Source organism: Eptesicus fuscus, chromosome 20 (genome assembly GCF_027574615.1).
Source record: "Eptesicus fuscus isolate TK198812 chromosome 20, DD_ASM_mEF_20220401, whole genome shotgun sequence".
Lineage (NCBI taxonomy): Eukaryota > Metazoa > Chordata > Mammalia > Chiroptera > Vespertilionidae > Eptesicus > Eptesicus fuscus.
Genome location: NC_072492.1, coordinates 14414763 through 14432051, shown reverse-complemented (window position 1 = coordinate 14432051; position 17289 = coordinate 14414763). Strand labels below are relative to the sequence as shown.

Genomic DNA, 17289 nt, shown 5'->3' with positions numbered 1-17289 from the left:
AGTAGAGAGCTCAGACAAGGGAAACAAAAGAAAAAATAAACAAATGGGACTACATCAAACTAAAAAGTTTTCACACAATAAAGGAAACAAGCAACAAAACAAAAAGACAACCTACTGAATGGGAGAAGATATTCAACAATGATATATCTGATAAGGAAATATGTATATATATATATATATATCCAAAATTTATAAAGAACTCCTACAACTCAACACCAAAACAAACAACCCCATTAAGAAATGGGCAGAGGACCTGAATAGACACTTCTCCAAAGAGAATATACAGGTGGCCAATAGACATATGGAAAGATGCTCAATGTCACTAATCATCAGAGAAATGCAAATTAAAACCACAGTGAGGTATCTCTTCACACCTGTCAGAATGGCTACCATCAATAAATCAACAAATAACAAGTGTTGGCAAGGATGTGGAGAAAAGGGAACCCTTGTGCACTGTTGGTGGGAATGCAGATTGATGCAGCCACTATGGAAAACAGTACAGAGGTTCCTCAAAAAATTAAAAATGAGCCCTAGCCAGTTTGGCACAGTGGATAGAGTGTCAGCCTGCAGACTGAAGGGTCCCAGGTTTGATTCCGGGCAAGGGCACATGCCTGGGTTGCAGGCTCAATCCCCAGTAGGGGGCATGCAGGAGGCAGCCGATCAGTGATTCTCATCATTGATGTCTCTCTTTCTCCCTCTCCCTTCTTCTCTGAAATTAATAAAAAATACATATTTTAAGAAAAAAAAAAAAAAGAAAAGAGAAATGAAACTGCCTTATGATCCAGCAATTGCACTTTGGGATATATATCCAAAGAAATCCAAAACACTAATTGGAAGGAATATATGCAACCCTATGTTCAACTGCAGCATTATTTATAATAGCCAAGATATGGGAGCAACCCAAGTGCCCTTCAATAGACTAGTCACGCAGTGGTCGGCAAACTCATTAGTCAACAGAGCCAAATATCAACAGTACAACGATTGAAATTTCTTTTGAGAGCCCAATTTTTAAAACTTAAACTTCTTCTAACAACACTTCTTCAAAATAGACTCGCCCAGGCCGTGGTATTTTGTGGAAGAGCCACACTCAAGGGGCCAAAGAGCCGCATGTGGCTCGAGAGCCGCAGTTTGCCGACAATGGGACTAGTGGATAAAAAAGCTGTGATACTATATACAATGAAATATTACTTGACCGTAAAAAAGAATGAAATCTTACCATTTGTGACAGTGTGGATGTACCTGGAGGTATTATACTAAGTGAAATAAGTTAGAGAAAGACAGACATCATATAATATCACTTATCTGTGAAACCTAAAGAACAGAATAAATGAACAAACAAAACTGAAACAGACTTACAGATAGAGAACAGACAGGTTGCCAGAGGGAAGGTGGGTTGGGGGACTGAGTGAAAAAGGTGAAGAGATTAAGAAGTACAAATTGGTAGTTACAGAATAGTCATTGGTAGTTACAGAATAGTCATTGGTAGTTACAGAATAGCATAGGAATATAGTCAGTAACATTGTAATAATTATGTATGGTGCCAGGAGGATACTTGAAATATCAAAACACTTTGTAAAATAGCTGTACACCTGAAACTAACACAATATAACATTGAATGTAACCTGTAATTGAAAAAACAAAAGAAAGAAAACCCTCACTCACTAATATGACCAACATTTTCAAGAGTTGGGATGCCTTACAGGTTTTTTTTTTTAAAGGAAAATATAAAAAACATACAAACCATATTATCTGAATCTGGCCAGGTACAGGAAAATATTCTTAAAATATTTTACAAGCCTTCTGGATCACTTTTTTATGGCATCACTTTTTTATGGCATTACAAGTAGCTGTCAATTTATTGCTTTATGTACTCACACTTACTTCACTGACTATCCTACATGGCTTATTTTAAAAAATTAAGCACCTTTTTGTTATAACAATGTGGAGTTAAATAAAATAGAGTCCCAAGAAGGAGGTAGGGGAGATAAGACCAACGAATATCAAGAGATATGAGTGACAGTCTCAGTTTTGCCAATGATTTCCTGGGTGACCCTGGGTCAGTTCTCTTTTAGTAACAATCCAAGTTCTCTTCTTAACTCTAAAATGAAGTGTTCAGTACACATAATTCCTTAGATCCTTTCCAAGGAAAATATTTTGTTGCCATATCGACTTGCTGTTAATAATTTAATAGAGGTGACATTAGTAATTATGCCAAAAACTACAATTACAAGTATTCACGGGAAATCTGGTATTTGCCTATACGTTTTAGGCTCAGTGAAGGTTTAAATTAGTCTAAAATATGGTTCTTCAAAGATCTAAAACCAAATGTGTACTTGGAAATGCTAGTTTTTGCCTAATGAGGATGGCTTTTAGAATGTGTTTTTCCAAGTCTGTTATTCTCCTCCCACATTTGTTAGGCGCCCACACTGGATTCAAAAGGTGCTCAGTAAAACCCCCCTGGCCAATAAAACAATGGTTTTCACTGGCACTCCCTTGATTACTACACCTCCCTTCCCTTAAGCTATTCTGGAGCCTGATAAGAAAGCTCCAGAGAGCAGTGGATCCAGCGTCTGGCAACTGCACAAATGTCTGCATTACAACAAAATGAAAAGGACGTCTGGTTCAGTTTTTCAGAGCAAGATCTAGTCTAGGCTTTCCACATTTCTATGAAAAGTTAGAGCAATTTGTAGCCGCCTCTAGTCGCGAACAGACTGAAAGCACCCCATCCAAGTCCCGGCACCCCCCTGCTTCCATTCTCGGACGCTGTGGGTTCTACCTGGCCTCTCCAAAGCCACCGCCCACCTCTTCTCGCCCTGGGGGGCGACCGCCTTCCCCCCCCGCCCCGCAGTCCCAGGCAGCCCTGACCTCCTCGAACTGCTCGCCCGAGCAGCCGGCGCCGCGAGCCTCCAGCAGTTCCCGGAACTGCTCCAGGGTGACGGACTCCTCGCCGCGGCCCAGCCGCTCCTCCAGCCAGCGCAGCAGCGCGCCGTGGTGCCTGGACACCAGGGACTCGCAGGGCGGCGAGGGCCGCAGGGCAGCCGCCGCCTCTCGCAGCCGGGCCGGCTCCAGCAGCGCCGGGGCCGGCGGCAGCGCCGGGGCAGCAGGGCCTGGGCCGGGGGCCATGCCGGGGTCCGTGGCCCAGTCCTGGTGCGGGCCCCAGCCCTCGCCCCCGGCGGCTGCCGCTTCGTCTTCACTGCTGTGACTCGGAGCGTTCCCCATGGGGTCTCCGTCTCGGGCACCCGGCTCTGTCGCCGCCGCCGCCGCCTCCCCGCCTCGACCTGTCAACCTCAGACAGTACCCGGCGGGCGGGGACGGGGAGGGGACGACGGCGGCAGCGGTGGCTTCCGGCTTCCTCGCCGTCAAGCGAGGACGGCTGTCGCTAAGGCGCCGTCAAGCGGACTCTACCCGCTGTCGTGAGACAGCCACTGTGGACAGTGTCAGCAAAGGGCGGAACTGCGAGTCACGGGCAGGCGCTGCTGTCACGTCTGCGCCGTCCCCTGGCCTCCGCGGTCACTTATCTTTGTGAGGGGCTGACAGCCGGCAAGCCAAGAAGGCCTTTTCGCTGCTCAGTGCCTCGGTATCGCTCCACGTTCACCAGCTGGGCTGAAAAGGCACGAGAAAGAGTAGAAGCCAGGAAGGGAGCTTTACCTGGACTTTCTCCCACTCAGCCCTCCGCGTCCCCTCAGTGCCGGGCGGACGAGAGAGAGTGTGACGCCGGTGACGTCACGGCCAGCGTCTCCGCCATCTTCGTTGTGGGCGGAGAGGCGGCCGCTTGGGTCGAGCGGAGGGCGGGCGGCCGTCGATGCTGCGGCCCGGCGGGCGCGGGCTCCTCCTGGGCCTGGCCGCTGCGGCGGCCGCGGCGGTGGCCGCGCGGCTGGTGGGCTGGTGGGGTCCCCGCGCTGGCTTTCGCCTCTTCACACCCGGGGAGCTGGCCCGCCACCGCGGCGGCCCTGGGGAACCAGGCCTCTACCTGGCACTGCTCGGCCGCGTCTACGACGTGTCCTCCGGCCGCAGGCATTACGAGCCCGGGGCTCACTATAGCGGCTTCGCAGGTAGTAGCGCGGCGGCTCGTGCCCTTTCGTGCTCGGACGCAGGCGGGTAGCCGCCGGTGCGGCGTTCATTCATTTATTCCTCTGCTGTTTCCCTCCCCGTATTCATCAGACCAGCGCGGGGGCCGGGCTCTGCCGCCGGGCCCTTCTAGGCTCGCTGACTCGGCGTGACTATGGCCAGCAGTTACCGGCCTCTCTTCTCCGTGTCGTTCTTCCTGACTTAGGTGGAGAAACGCGCCTCCTGCCTCTTGTTGGTTACCCATTACCCACCGGCAGAAGCCCCCGAGGGGCACCCGCTTTATGCCACTCTGCGTGGCTCTCAGGGCACAGAAATGAATGAGACCCTGCTGATTCCAGTCTTCTCTTCAATTCCTCCGGATCCACGTTCCCCCTCACAGGAGTACATTTGGTTTGAGCAGTTCTTGCTTCTGGTACAGATGCACTTGTCTGCCTTTCTTTAAAAAAGATTCTGAGGTTAGAGCGCTGGGCAAGAGTCTGGCCACCTTTTACGGTCCTTCAATACTCACAGCTGTGTGTATGTTTTGCCTCAAAGAACACTTGACAATTTAAGTTTGTTCTGCGGACCCTGTTTTACAGCTGAGGGGATTAAAGGATGTAATTTGCCTAAAGCCCTCACAGCTAACAGGACTTACCAGTGATGGGCAACCTTTTGAGCTTGGTGTGTCAAACTTCACCAAAAAACTGAGCATAACTCGGGTAGTGTGTCACTTTGAGGAAAAAACATTATTTCGCAAATGTTTCATCCTCAGGAGCAGCAAATGTTTCATCCTCGGCATGCGGCCGCCTCAGAATTGAACCTGGGACCTTTCAGTGCTGACACGCGTGTCATAGGTTCGCCATCACTGATTTAGACTAAAACCACCAGTTTATTACTTTTAGAGATGTTGCCTTACCAGCCCGGAGGAATGACCATCTCTCTGATTTAAAGAAGAAAAAAAAAAAAAAAAGTAGAGCAAGCTTAAGGCCAGTGACTAGGCTGATATTAAATGAGCATTTTCCACTTGATCATTATCTTAGGGAAATTGGGAAGCTGCCTCTGGTACTTAAATACAAGTCACTTCCCTGTTTCTAGGGAGAACTTAAGAGATAGAAGCAGCATAGACAGAAAAGGAATCAAGTTCAGTTGGTGTTGCCAAGCTCCTCGAACAGTTGAGCAGGGGAAGGGACCTACCAAGGGCTACACAGTGAGTACGAAGTGGAGCTGGGACCGGAATCAAGGGTTTTAGTTTACCTGCGAGGAGAGGGCACTTTTGGGTGCACTATCCTGCCCCACCCTGATGCAGCTGTCATGGCTGTGCCCACAAGTGTGAGCATAAAAACCTCCACTTCTGGGGTGATATTTCTTCTGCAGTGTGCTCTGCTGTCTACAGAGTTCCTTGGTGCCCATTATTCATTCAACATCATTTAGTGACCACTAACGTGTAGCCTGCCTTGTGCCAAATACTACCCACTGCCCACACCATCAAGAAGAGAAGCAGATTAGGTTCATTTATTCATTTGTTCAGTCCATCTTTTTATTACTTTTTATTGATATAATTCATACAATGTGAAATCTACCCCTTTTAACATGTATAATTCAGTGGTTTCTAATATAGTCAGAAAGTTGTGCAAACATTGCTAATTCCAGAACATTTTTATCGAACCCCCTACAAAAAAACCCCCACATCCATTAGCAGTCACTCCCCATCCCTTTCATTGATCTATTTTTATCTCATTTTACATATGGTGTAAGGATCTGATTTCATTCTTTGCACGTGGCTATTCAGTTGTTCAAGCACCGCTTGTTGAAAAGACTATTCTTTCCCTCTTTGAATTGTCTTGACAGTCTTTTTGAAAATCAATTGGATTTCATTCAGTCAGTACTTATTGAGAATGTACTAAAGAACAGACACTGAGTAATCAATACTAAAGGAGTTTCGTGTTTCCCTTATAAAATTTGCTGACAAGTAGAAAAGACAAAAATTCAGTAGTTGTCATATAAACAATTAATGAGTTATTTTTGTGATGAGTGTGAAAAGGAACACATACTGCTGTGACCAGAGGCCAGGGAGCCAGAGGTAAGGCAAGGTTGGTGGCAGCTGGTGCAGAGTTCTGAATGGCGTGTTATGGAATTTTGACATCATCATAGAGCAGAAGGAAGTCACTAAGAATTTTTAAGCAAGAGAATGACTTGATCAATTTGTGTTTAAAATAAATCTAAGAGTTGTATGAAAAAGAGATCAGAGGGGAAAGAATGACTGTATAAAGAACTGCTAGGGGTTTATTGTAGTTCAGATGAAAAATGATGACAGCCTGGGCTTGCTTAGTGGCAGATGGAGAAAGGTAGATATAAGAACTATTTAGGTTATGGGATTTGGGGACTGATTGGATGTGAGGGATGAAGGAGATGTCAAGGACTGCATTTCTGGATTGAGCAACTGATTGATATTTACCGAGATAGGGAATACTAGAACAGATGCATGTTTCCTAGGGCTGGGGGTGCTGATGACCATTAGTTGAGTGTGAACATTTTGAACTTGTGATGACATGTAAGTGATGCTGAGTAGACAATTGGATATACAGGTCTGGAGCTCAAGAGAAGTCTGAGCTAAAGAGACACATTTAGCAATTTTTGATTTAGAGGTGGTATTTGAAACCACAGGAGTGGATGAGATTGTCAAGTGGAGGGTGTGGATGGAGTAGAGGAAATGGACAATAATTGATCTCAGAGGCTGGTAGAAAATGAGCTAGAGAGGTAGGAGGAAAACCAGAGCGTAGTGTCATGGAAGCCGAGGGACATGGTCAGCTGTACTGAATGTTGCTGCAAGTAAATGAAAGAAGGTGATAAATGCCAAAATGTGTGTCCAGGGTCCACGAGCATCTATGACAGAGGAGGGGGATTATATTTGCTTGGGGGTTGACGGGGGGGGGGGGGGTTTCAGATGTTTCTCAGGAAATAGATTCTTGAGTTGGTATGATGTCAGTGATTTATAAGTCAACCGACTGGAAACATCTCTCCTGCAGGCCGAGACGCATCCAGAGCATTTGTGACTGGGGACTACTCTGAAGCAGGCCTTGTGGATGATGTATCTGACTTGTCATTTTCTGAGATGCTGACACTTCAAAATTGGCTATCATTCTATGAGAAGAATTACGTATTTGTTGGTAGGTATTCCACAGGCCATTTCCAAAGATTTCATTTCTTTTTCTTACAATTTTTTAAGGGACTAGAATTCTTTGGGGCTTGGACTCAAGGTTAAAATCTGAAAAATACCTATGGATTTTTCACCTTAAACTCTAGTTGGTAGTGAGGCAGTGAGTCCCAGAAGGAAATGCCTGGGGCACCTGGTCCCTCACTTTCAATCTTGGGAAAGTATTGCTTGCCCATTTGCTTTGGCCTCTGTTGCCCCTAAGCCAGTGGTGGCCTGCACCACGCTTAAACAACCAGCTCCAGGAGGGCAGCTTGCTTGTCTCGCGGCGGGCGTTCCAGGCATCTGGCTTCAGCAGTCAGGAAGGCTTGAAGCCCAAGTTCATGTGCAGTTTTGACAAATATCCTTTTACTTTGTCCTCTAAAGAGAGACATTAACTTATGTCCATCCTTAATGAACTGTGTCCCAGGGAGAAGTTATGCTAATCAAACATTCGTTAAAGCCAGCTGTGTAGGGCACTGCCCTTGCTGCTTACTGGTGGACAGGAGGGAATTCGCCGTGTAAATGGGAAGACTCCTAACGGTGTCCTAGAGAAATGTTAATCACAGAAACCGGGATGGTCGGAGCCCTTTTTCCCATGGATTGCAGCCCCAGCCTCTCACTGGAGCCCCACTTGGACCCAACTGACTTCCTGAGGAACGTCAGTGTCCTTTCACCTTTGGAACAGGTCTACATGGGAAGTTCCTCCTCCACCCCCCAGGCCGCTGAGTGATGCTTCTGTCGTTACTACTTGGGTTACCTTTTCTGAGAACCTTGCCATGTTTACTAACTCCTCTGCTCCCTACACATCAACTTGCCAAGGCTTTTTAAATAACTTCTAAGGTTTTGTTTTCATCCCTACCCGCCACTGTTGGCCTTTGTCATCCCAACCTGTAGCACCCCTTCTTTGTTTTCACCCAGGCTGCCCCATTCATTCCTGAGACCACAGCCATGTCTGCCATGGAAGGAACCGGCCTCTATCCATCTGCCCTTCCAAAGGCTTGGTTCTCCCTTTTCCCACGAGGTTGCTGAACTAAACTTGAAATACTACTGGGTTAATAAGGAAAAGAAAACTCAACACAAAAGAGTAAAGATGGAGTCCTGTGAGTGGACAAAGGATGCCAGACCAAATGTGTCATACTGGTGTTTGGTGAGATGAGTGAACTAGTCTTATGAAGAGTGTTAATGTATGTGAGGAGGGTGGGGGTCATATGGTTGGAAATGCTTCAGAAGGGTTTTAGTTAAGTCGGGATGTTTGAGTATCTACTATGCATAAAGCTCTGGTCCTGGTCCTCATGGGGACCAGGGATGAGCTGAGTGCAGTGCTGCCTCTGTTAGCTCCCTCTATAGGAGGGGGTTGTGTTAGGCTTTTACAGGGCATCAGAGGATGAATGTGTACATATGGGTGCACAATGAGATGAAGACAGCCAGAAAGCCAGCTTGGCAGCCACATGGCCAGGCCTCCAGGGAAAATGAGAAGACGTCTTTTGTTGTTTTCTGGATATAGCACTGGCTTAGAGACCCAGCCGATGGTGACCGCCGTTCTCATGAGGCAGCTACTACAACTCTCTCTGTTGCCTCTACTACGACTGCTGCCCTCTCTTTGGGTCTCATGCCTAAAAGCCACAAGATAGCCTGTCACCATGCATAGAGACCTTCAATAGGAGGCATTCTTGTGCCAGGCCAACTTATAGACTGCAGGCCTGGGACTAGGGCCCTTACCCTTCATTTAATCTAACAAGCATGTAAACTGAAAGCTCTGAACTAAGCTGTTTTGAGTGCTGGGGTCTCATGGTAGGGAGAGATAGATCATAAATAAGTAAGCAGATCAAGCAAGTCCAGATAGGGCTGTGAATAAAATAAAACGCTAATGCAGTGCATGTTTGGGGTGTGTGGCACTGTTAGAGAAGAGGGTCAGGGAGGCCTCTTAGAGGAGATGACAGGTAAGCTGAGACCTGGAAGGCGAGAAGGAGCCAGCCATGCTGAGATCTGGAAAGAGTCTTTGAGGCCGAGGTGGAGGCAGCTACACATGGTCAAGGAGTAGGAAGGAGGCCGGTGTGCAGGAGCCTGCAGTAAATGGAGGGAAGGAATAGCTTGAGAAGAGGCTCAAAAGGCAAAGGGAAGTCAGATGCTTATAGAGTGTTGGAGGCTTTGGTAAGAAGTTTGTGCTTTATCCACGTGTTTTAGGAAACCATTGAAGGGTTTAAACCAAGCATGGAGGTGACATGATAATCATTTTTTCAAATGCTCACCTAGCTGCTTTGTGGAGAAAGAATTTTGGAAAGGGATGAGCTGAGGGAGACACACCAGTTGGGAGGCTATCGTTGTAATCCACATTTTGGATTAAGGTGGCAGCAGTAGAAATGGAAAAGAATAGACAGAATTAGGGAGTTGCTAATGGATTAGACATGAGCAAATGGAAGCATGCATTTGGATGTGAAGGAGGGGGTATCAGAGAGACCCAAGGCTCCTAATCCAAATAACAAAAGCCAGAAGTGATATAAATACAATTGGAAAAGTCCGGATGGGGAGCTGAACTTGAGAGGAAGAACTGAATCTAGGGAACACGATGTAAATGCTCTGGGATTTAAGTGCTCAGGTCCTGGAGAGGTTGGACAGACACAGCTGGGGCAAGTATACACAGCTACCTCCTCCTACCTGGTCATACCTTCTAGAAGTGCTTTCTGCTGCTGCTCTTGCCCTGTGACGGCCACTTACACTCAGGACTTGAAGATGAAAGTTCCTGCCCCTGAGGAGACCTGAGCCCTTTGTAGCTTTAGCCTACAGGCTCTCCGACCACTTGCTGGCTGCTGCCATAGCTTTGACCAGTGGTCGGCAAACCGCGGCTCGCGAGCCACATGCAGCTCGCGAGCCGCTGTTTGCCGCTCTGTTGACTAATGAGTTTGCCGACCACTGGACTAGACTAAATGTTAACATGTAGTTGGAAGCTGTGAGGATTAGGCAATTGTGGCATATTGTGTGCAAAGAGGTAAAGGGTAGTATATGACAGTGGTCGGCAAAATCATTAGTCAACAGAGCGGCAAACTGCGGCTCGTGAGCCGCAGTTTGCCGACCACTGGCTTAAACCGTTACAAATTCTGGCATGGATTTTAAACTAAAACCAATTCCCACCCAATACGTCCATAGGACTGAGCAAGAAGAGAACAGAGGGTGGTGGGGGAGAAGGCGCGGGGAAGAGAGCATATGCTTGGGCTCAGAACCACTCACTAGTTTCATAGACACCCTCCTCCCCCATCTCTCCTGTGAATAGGGGAACAATGATTACTTTCTCATAGGGTTATGAGGATTAAGAAAATAGTAGTTATGTGCTAGCATTGCACCTGCCACTAGGTAATTGCTTAATAAGTGATTTATTTATAGTTATATACGACAAAATAATTCAATGTTGGGAAGAATTAAGCCACAGAAATGTTACACAGAATGCCATTTATTTGTCAGACATTTATTGAACACCTACTGTGTGCCTCAGGCACTGTGGAGCATTGAAAATGAATCACATGGTTCCACTCTCAGGGGACTGATGTCTGGAAGTGAGACATTTTATAATTTCCTCAGAAGACTCGACAAGTACAAAAGGGATGCTTCTATCTGGAGTCTTATAAGATGTTGAAACATTGGGATAGAAGGTGCCCCAAGTCCTCCAATATGAGTTCTTAAGAAATAAGCAGCCAGCAGGCTCCAGTAGAGCCCTGACCCCAGAAGCCCTGGGAAACTGGGCTGTATTACAATGCGGGAGAAGCCAAGCATCTCCTCCTGCCTCCCCCCCCCCCCCCCCCACACACACACCATCCCGCCCCTCCCCCTTCTGGTTCTGACAGCAGCTCTCCTATCACTACAGGAAGGGTGATTGGAAGGTTCTATGGAAAGGATGGGCTACCCACCTCGGAACTGACCCAGGTAGAAGCCATGATCACCAAAGGCTTGGAGGCAAACAAACAGGAACTAAAAGAGAAGAAGAAGTTTCCACCATGCAACACGGAGTGGAGCTCAGCCAGGGGCAGCAGGTTCTGGTGTTCCCAAACGAGGTAAGCAGGCTTCCCTTCTGCTGCCTCCGCCGCTCCCAGACCCAACTCCTAGCTCATCCTGTGGTTCAGGGAGGCCGTAAGTTCACTGTTAACCCAGGGGAACTTTTTCAAAATACATGTGCCCTGGGATAGTGATTCTCCACTTTTGACTACATGTTAGAATCTTCTGGGCAATTTTAAAAAATCACCAATGGTGGGACCTCACTGCAGGCAACTGGATGAGAACATTAGGATTGAAATCTGGCCATCTTCTTTTTTCTTTCTTTTTTTAATTCCCCAAAGAGGCTGCTGAAGAACCCCTGGCAGGGAATGAAAAGTCACAAGCACCATTTTCTTGCTTTGGCCTGTTCATCCATCCAAGGGCCTTTGTTTCCTATTTTTCAGCACAAATCATTCCTGTCTAACGGAGGGATGAGGTGGACATAACCACTTGCGTTGATGCCCTGAGGTGCCGTCTTAAGAACTCTGCAAATTCTGAGTAATTCCAGGAGGTACACTAGATGAGAAGTCCTTGCCTGTAAGAATTTAAGTGAGCCGGATTAGAATAGATGCCACAGGGAATATTCCAGGTTGGTTTGGGGAAACTAGAGAAAAAAATTGTTTTCCTGCTTTAATCATCAGGCCAGCCTGGACTTAAATACAGTTCAAGTCCCTCAAATCTCCTTTAGCTCTGATAAGGGGAAAAGGAGACAGAAACTAGACAAATGCCCAGCCTCAAGGGCCTCAAAGAAAGAGCCCAGGTCACTGAGGGTCAGGGAGACCTGCTGTGGCTTATGCAAGAAGGGTCACTCGTCTTGAGTGCTCTGTTGTGTAGATCCACCCTCTCTATGGGGAGAGGCCACACCTCTTTGCTGTCCTTGAGGCTGATTCCTTGTGTCAAAGCCAGCAGCTTTCTCCAGGCCCAGCCACCATGTGCATCACATGTTCCCTCCACTTTAATGCAGGGGAGCAGGGGTGAAGGCAGCAGGAAGGAAAGCCTCTTCTCTCCTGGCCACCAGTTTGTTTTTTTTAAATATATATATTTTTATTGATTTCAGAGAGGAAGGGAGAGGGAAGAGAGTGATAGAAGTATCAATGATGTGAGAGAATCATTGATTAACTGCCTCCTGCAGGCCCCCTAGTGGGGGTCGAGCCCACAACCCAGGCATGTGCCCTTGACTGGAATCGAACCTGGGACCCTTCAGTCTGCAGGCCAAAGCTCTATCCATTGAGCCAAACCAGCTAGGGCATCTCCTGGCCACCAGTTTTGCAGAGACAGCCCCTCCAGGGTTGTCATGTCTCCAGAAAGAGGGGCGCTCACCTTAGGGAGCGGAACTGGGACAAAGGTGGGCCTTGCAGGAACACAAGCTTGGATGCAAGTGGCTTCAGAGAGCACTGGTCCGCCATGGGAGGGGCCCAGAGGCTTGAGTGCATTTAGATGTTTGACTTAGCTCCCTTGGAGAACCTGCCTCCCTCTCCGTCGTCCCCACAGCCCTGTTTGTCTTTGTGTAACGCCCTCTTACTTTCCTGAGTTGCTTAGGCTCTGCCTTCCCCCAAAGCTCTTTCAGACCAACTCCAAGGAGCTGGGCCCCATCCCTGTGCTTCAACCCAATGCATTGTTTTCCACATGTACGTATCTCCCTGGAGACTGGGAGAAGCGAGTCCTGAGGCAGGGACTGGGTGTGGAGCAAGGTTCACTGGCGATGGGATGGATGGTTAGAAGGAAGGAGGTGGCATTTCAGTGCCCTTCCCTGACAGCCTTGCTCTGGGATAAGTTAAACTCGGCAGCAGTTTCTCTGACAGCAAGTGATTCTGGTCCCAGGCACTTGAACCTACATGGGCATCCATTCCAAAAATCTCATTTTTCTCTGCAAGGCTTGTGAGTCCATGGGAGGCCGTACTCAGGACCCTAAGATGAGGTGGGTTCCCTCTGCCCAGAACAGGAGGTTGCTCAGGCTATGTTGGACCAGGTGACATCAAGGACTGCGCCTGGGCAAGGGGCAGGAAATGGCCTCTCAGAGAAGGCTGACCACCAGGCCTTGTGTTGTTGCCTCAGTTGTCCACCCTACCCAGGTGCCCAACACCCTAAGATCAAGGCACTAGGATAGAGTGGGAAGGGAAGAGAGAATGAGAGCCAGACACTGCTTTTGAGAAGCTCACAGGTCAGTGGGAGAAAGCTTTTCACAGGTGTTGCCGCCAATGCAGGGAGTGCTGCCTTCCAGGAAGGCACAGGGCAGGGCGGGGCCAGGGAGCAGTGCCAGGAGGATGCCCTGGGCAGGGGAAGCTGGCGGAAGTTAGGAGAGAGCACAAGGTTCAGGGGCTGAACACTGCAGACCTCCGCCTTAGGAAAACGTCAAGATGGCTCACTGCTTCCTCTCCCCCCCCAGACAGACTCACTAGTTCACGCTTCTAAGTCCCTCTCCTTCTATCTTCAGTGGAGGCGTGAGCAGAGACTGGACTGGTGTCCCCAGGAAGCTGTACAAGCCAGGTGCCAAGGAGCCCCACTGTGTGTGTGTGAGAACAACCGGTCCCCCTAGTGACCCAGCACCAGACAACCCTACACACAGAGATCGTGGGGACTTGGACCACCCCAACTTGGAGGAATACACAGGCTGCCCACCCCTGGCCATTACATGCTCTTTCCCACTCTAAGCTGGTGCCGTCTGTTGATAACCCCCAGAGAAGCCTAATGAGCCCCGACTCACGTGCACTAGGATGGCTCCTGACATCGGACAAGAGGGCCTGGAAGGACTCTGGCCTCTGCAAATGTGGCCCATGACTCACCATGGGCTCACCGTTCTGGTGACTGAGGCCAGAGCTGGGAACTCGCCTAGTACTGGTCAGCACGTTTTTGCCACTATTCCTCTAGATCTACTTGCCATCCTCCTTCAGAGCTCTCAAATATTAATGAACACAAATATGATCAACTGAAAACTAAATGGACAGACAAGCAAAGGGCTCTAAGCTCCAATCCTTCCCACGGACTCCCAGGCTGCCAGATCAGCTGCTGGTCTGGTCAGGGGCACTGGCAAAAAGGCACTACATCACTCTCTGACAATTCAGAAACAAGAGAATACATCCAGAAAAGACCAAAAATGAATGAATGAATAAATAAATAAATAAATAAGAACGGCATCAACATACTCTCTTCCAGGTTCCCCGATGGCTAAACTTGTTACCCCTGACTTTTATAACCTTTTTTTTCTTTCTTTTTTTGTTAATACTCAACCGAGGATATTTTTAGGGAGAGTAGAAGAGAGAGGGAAAGACAGACAAAAACACTGATGTGAAAGAAACACATCGACTGGTTGCCTCTGCACGAGCCCCGACTGGGAAGAAGCCTGCAACAAAGGTTCGTGCCTTGACCAGAACTGAACCCAGGACCCTTTGGTCCGCAGGTCAATGCTCTATCTACTGAGCCAAACCGTCTAGGGCTGTAACCTTTCTTATTTGTGACTCCTCTTCCCTAATTTACAGCAAAAAGCCGCATTGAGTTGATATCAGCTGGGCCAATACAGTCAGAGGTGACACTAAAAAAAGAGTAAACTAATTCTGGAAATTGGAAAAGCTTTTGCTTATATAGATGCAGCAAATCCAAATGCCTCTTTAAATTTAAAGCAAGGATATTGTTTCTATTTCAAAAACTTAAAATAAGGTGTGGTGTGTTTTCAAAGGGAGAATTCTGCGTTTTTGGTGAAAGGTAGTTTCAGAGCTCTAACAAGATAACTGGCTAGCACATCAGAGTTTGTGCAAGGCTGCAAATGCCAATACGAACAGCCTCAATTTGCAGCTCTTCCAGTGGGCTGTGTGCCACGCCAGCACGGCCAGGTTCAGTGAGCCTGAGAGGGGGCGGTGAAGGATTTAGAAAAGACAGACAAGAGAAGAAAGCTGGGTCTGGGTGGGACGCTGCCCTCCCTCTCTTATGGAGAGACAGCGCCATGGCCTGCAAGTCTATTTTATAGCCAGTTTCCACGAGGCAAAGTAAGGGCGTGGTTACAACGTTCTCGTGGGTTTCGAATCTACTCAATTACATGCACCTGATCAAGCTTTGTTTACTTGCTGCACCTCCCGCAGCCCATATCACTTAGCCACGTGGGACCACAGGTTCGGACCATAGGTTCAAGCTTATAACCAAAGCCTTTGGCTATAATTGTGCTGGGACTTGCACGTGGCTTTTGTCACAAGAGGATCATGCCCTCTCATTAGTCCCAGGCTTGAACCTATTCAAACGCTGTAGCCACTCTCCACAGGTTGTGTCCAAGGTCACTGTAATCTACACTTGACATATTTCATACCCGTTACTCCTGGATTCTTTATGTTGAGTAGACAGGGACAAGGAGTGTTTCTACCTCAGAGATAAAGGCAATAAAGCCTGGTGTATTAAACATGGTTTCTCCTCATCTGAGCCTTCACCTCCACTCCTTTCCCAGACCCCTCAACTTTTTTTTTTTTAATGTTTTTATTGATTTGAGAGGGAGACAGATAGAAACCTCGATGAGAAATTAACACTGATAGCTGCCTCATGCACGCCCCCAACCGGAGATTGAGTCCACAGCCTGGGCATGTGCCCTGACCAGGAATTGAACTAGTGACCTCTTGGTTCATGGGTCAACCACTGAGCCAAACCAGCTGGACTCAACTCTTATTTTAAATATCCTCTATTCTTCTTCCTTTCTTTCGTTTATAATTAATCTCACTAAATAGCTTTCCAGATTCACTGACTAGCAAATGGAGGCTGCCTCCCCAGCAAGGGCAGTCTCATGGTTCACTGCCCTTGTGGCCACACCTGCTCCTTACACCGGACTCTGCTCTTGACTTTTTCCCTCCCCAGAATCTTCCTCACCTGCCCTTCCTGTACCTTTAACCTCTCCCTGCCTAAGTCGGAATAGCACACTCTTCTGTAGCCCTTATCTATTCCTGTCGTAGATAAGCCTCTGCAAAAGCTCCTCAGCCCCCATTCGCCTGGCTTCTGCCCTTCCCTGATCAACAGCAGGATAAATTCAGCGTTGCTATGTCCCCTGGCCCATTCCTTAAAAGCTGCCTCTCCTCCATGAACCCCTTCCCTCCAGCTCTTCTCACTCCTTGGATCTAGTCCAGATGCCTTTCCTAAGCAATTCTGTAGGTACCTCACCTCATTTCTGGCATTCAATCTTCATCTTCTCCCTCAGCCTCTCCCCCACACTCCCACTGTCCCCTCCAGCCTCCACTCACTGCAGTGTGCCTACAATGCCTTCCACCTGGAATACCTCTTCCTCTCTGCTCAATTTGTCCACCTCTTATCTCTTCAAAATTCAGCCCAATCAGCACCTCTTGGAAGCCTTCATTAACCCTTGGCCCACCAGTTGGCTTCATTAAAAAAAAAAGAGCACCTTCCTCCAGGTTCCCACAACACAGGTTCCATGTGTTCTCAGATAACACATTTGTGTTCTGTAACCATGATTTCCTATCAGCCTCTCACTCTGGACTGCAGGCTGAGAACAGGGACGAAGGGCTACTGGGTTCTGTACCCCTATATCCACAGTACCTAGAGCACATGGTACATGTGCAGGTAGCTCGTTTTGGAGATGAGGCAGCCAAGGTCCAAAAACTTCGTAAGGGCACAAAGCAGTGGAGCCAAGGCTAGGACTCAAGGTTCTCGTCCTGACTTGGCTATTTTCACTCCCGCAGTTTCGCATGCCAGTGCCCTCCCTGGAGCAGGAGCAGAGAGCTGAGATTAGGGCCTTCCTTGCTCTGCATTCCATTCAGCCCCTGAGGCAGCTCAACTCCAAGCTAACTGGGAACTAGTCACTGCCACTGCTCTGATCGTCCTTAGTCATTCAACAAATACTTGCCAAGCACCTGTGCCACGGAGTGGAGGACGGGAGGAAAGCCAGGCTCCTGGCCTCAAGGAGCTCACAGTACAGCAGAAATGCAGGGATAGTGTCAGTGGGGATCTTCAAAGGATTCAGCAAGAGCAGGTTGTCATTTTAATGGTCCGAAGGGCTTAGCCATGGGAGGTGAGTGGTTACTGGAAATGCCTCTCCCTTC

At 48.1% G+C, this 17289-nt stretch overlaps 2 protein-coding genes across 6 annotated transcripts in view; one reads left to right on the top strand and one right to left on the bottom strand.

Annotated features, from left to right (window-relative positions):
* ZZEF1 (zinc finger ZZ-type and EF-hand domain containing 1) overlaps nucleotides 1-3342 on the bottom strand; it is a 107012-nt gene extending 103670 nt beyond the window's left edge. For both annotated transcript variants that reach the window (XM_054709812.1, XM_054709814.1), the window contains exon 1: nucleotides 2866-3342. In XM_054709812.1, coding sequence (XP_054565787.1) covers nucleotides 2866-3219 — 354 coding nt within the window. In that variant the 5' untranslated portion in view covers nucleotides 3220-3342. The remainder of the gene's footprint in view (nucleotides 1-2865) is intronic.
* Nucleotides 3343-3511: 169 nt separating this feature from the next.
* Nucleotides 3512-14795, top strand: LOC103299888 (neuferricin). Of its 4 annotated transcripts, none has more exons than XM_054709668.1 (4): nucleotides 3512-3577; nucleotides 7074-7214; nucleotides 11097-11283; nucleotides 13698-14791. In XM_054709668.1, the coding sequence occupies exons 2-4, from the start codon at nucleotides 7160-7162 to the stop codon at nucleotides 13912-13914; spliced, it is 459 nt and encodes a 152-aa protein (XP_054565643.1). In that variant the 5' UTR covers nucleotides 3512-3577; nucleotides 7074-7159; the 3' UTR covers nucleotides 13915-14791. The 4 variants fall into 4 exon arrangements, with proteins under 4 accessions (XP_054565643.1, XP_054565644.1, XP_054565641.1 ...); XM_054709669.1 differs by lacking the exon at nucleotides 3512-3577 and adding an exon at nucleotides 3786-4052 and having other exon boundaries at nucleotides 13698-14795; XM_054709666.1 differs by lacking the exon at nucleotides 3512-3577 and adding an exon at nucleotides 4117-4273.
* Nucleotides 14796-17289: the final 2494 nt, after the last annotated feature.

Excerpts from the sequence above, each read along its gene's own strand:
- LOC103299888 (XM_054709669.1), top strand. The coding sequence starts at position 3,803 with ATGCTGCGGCCCGGCGGGCGCGGGCTCCTCCTGGGCCTGGCCGCTGCG. Across the intron at positions 4,053-7,073 it reads TCACTATAGCGGCTTCGCAG|GCCGAGACGCATCCAGAGCA; the intron begins GTAGTAGCGCGG and ends TCTCTCCTGCAG. Across the intron at positions 7,215-11,096 it reads GAAGAATTACGTATTTGTTG|GAAGGGTGATTGGAAGGTTC; the intron begins GTAGGTATTCCA and ends CTATCACTACAG.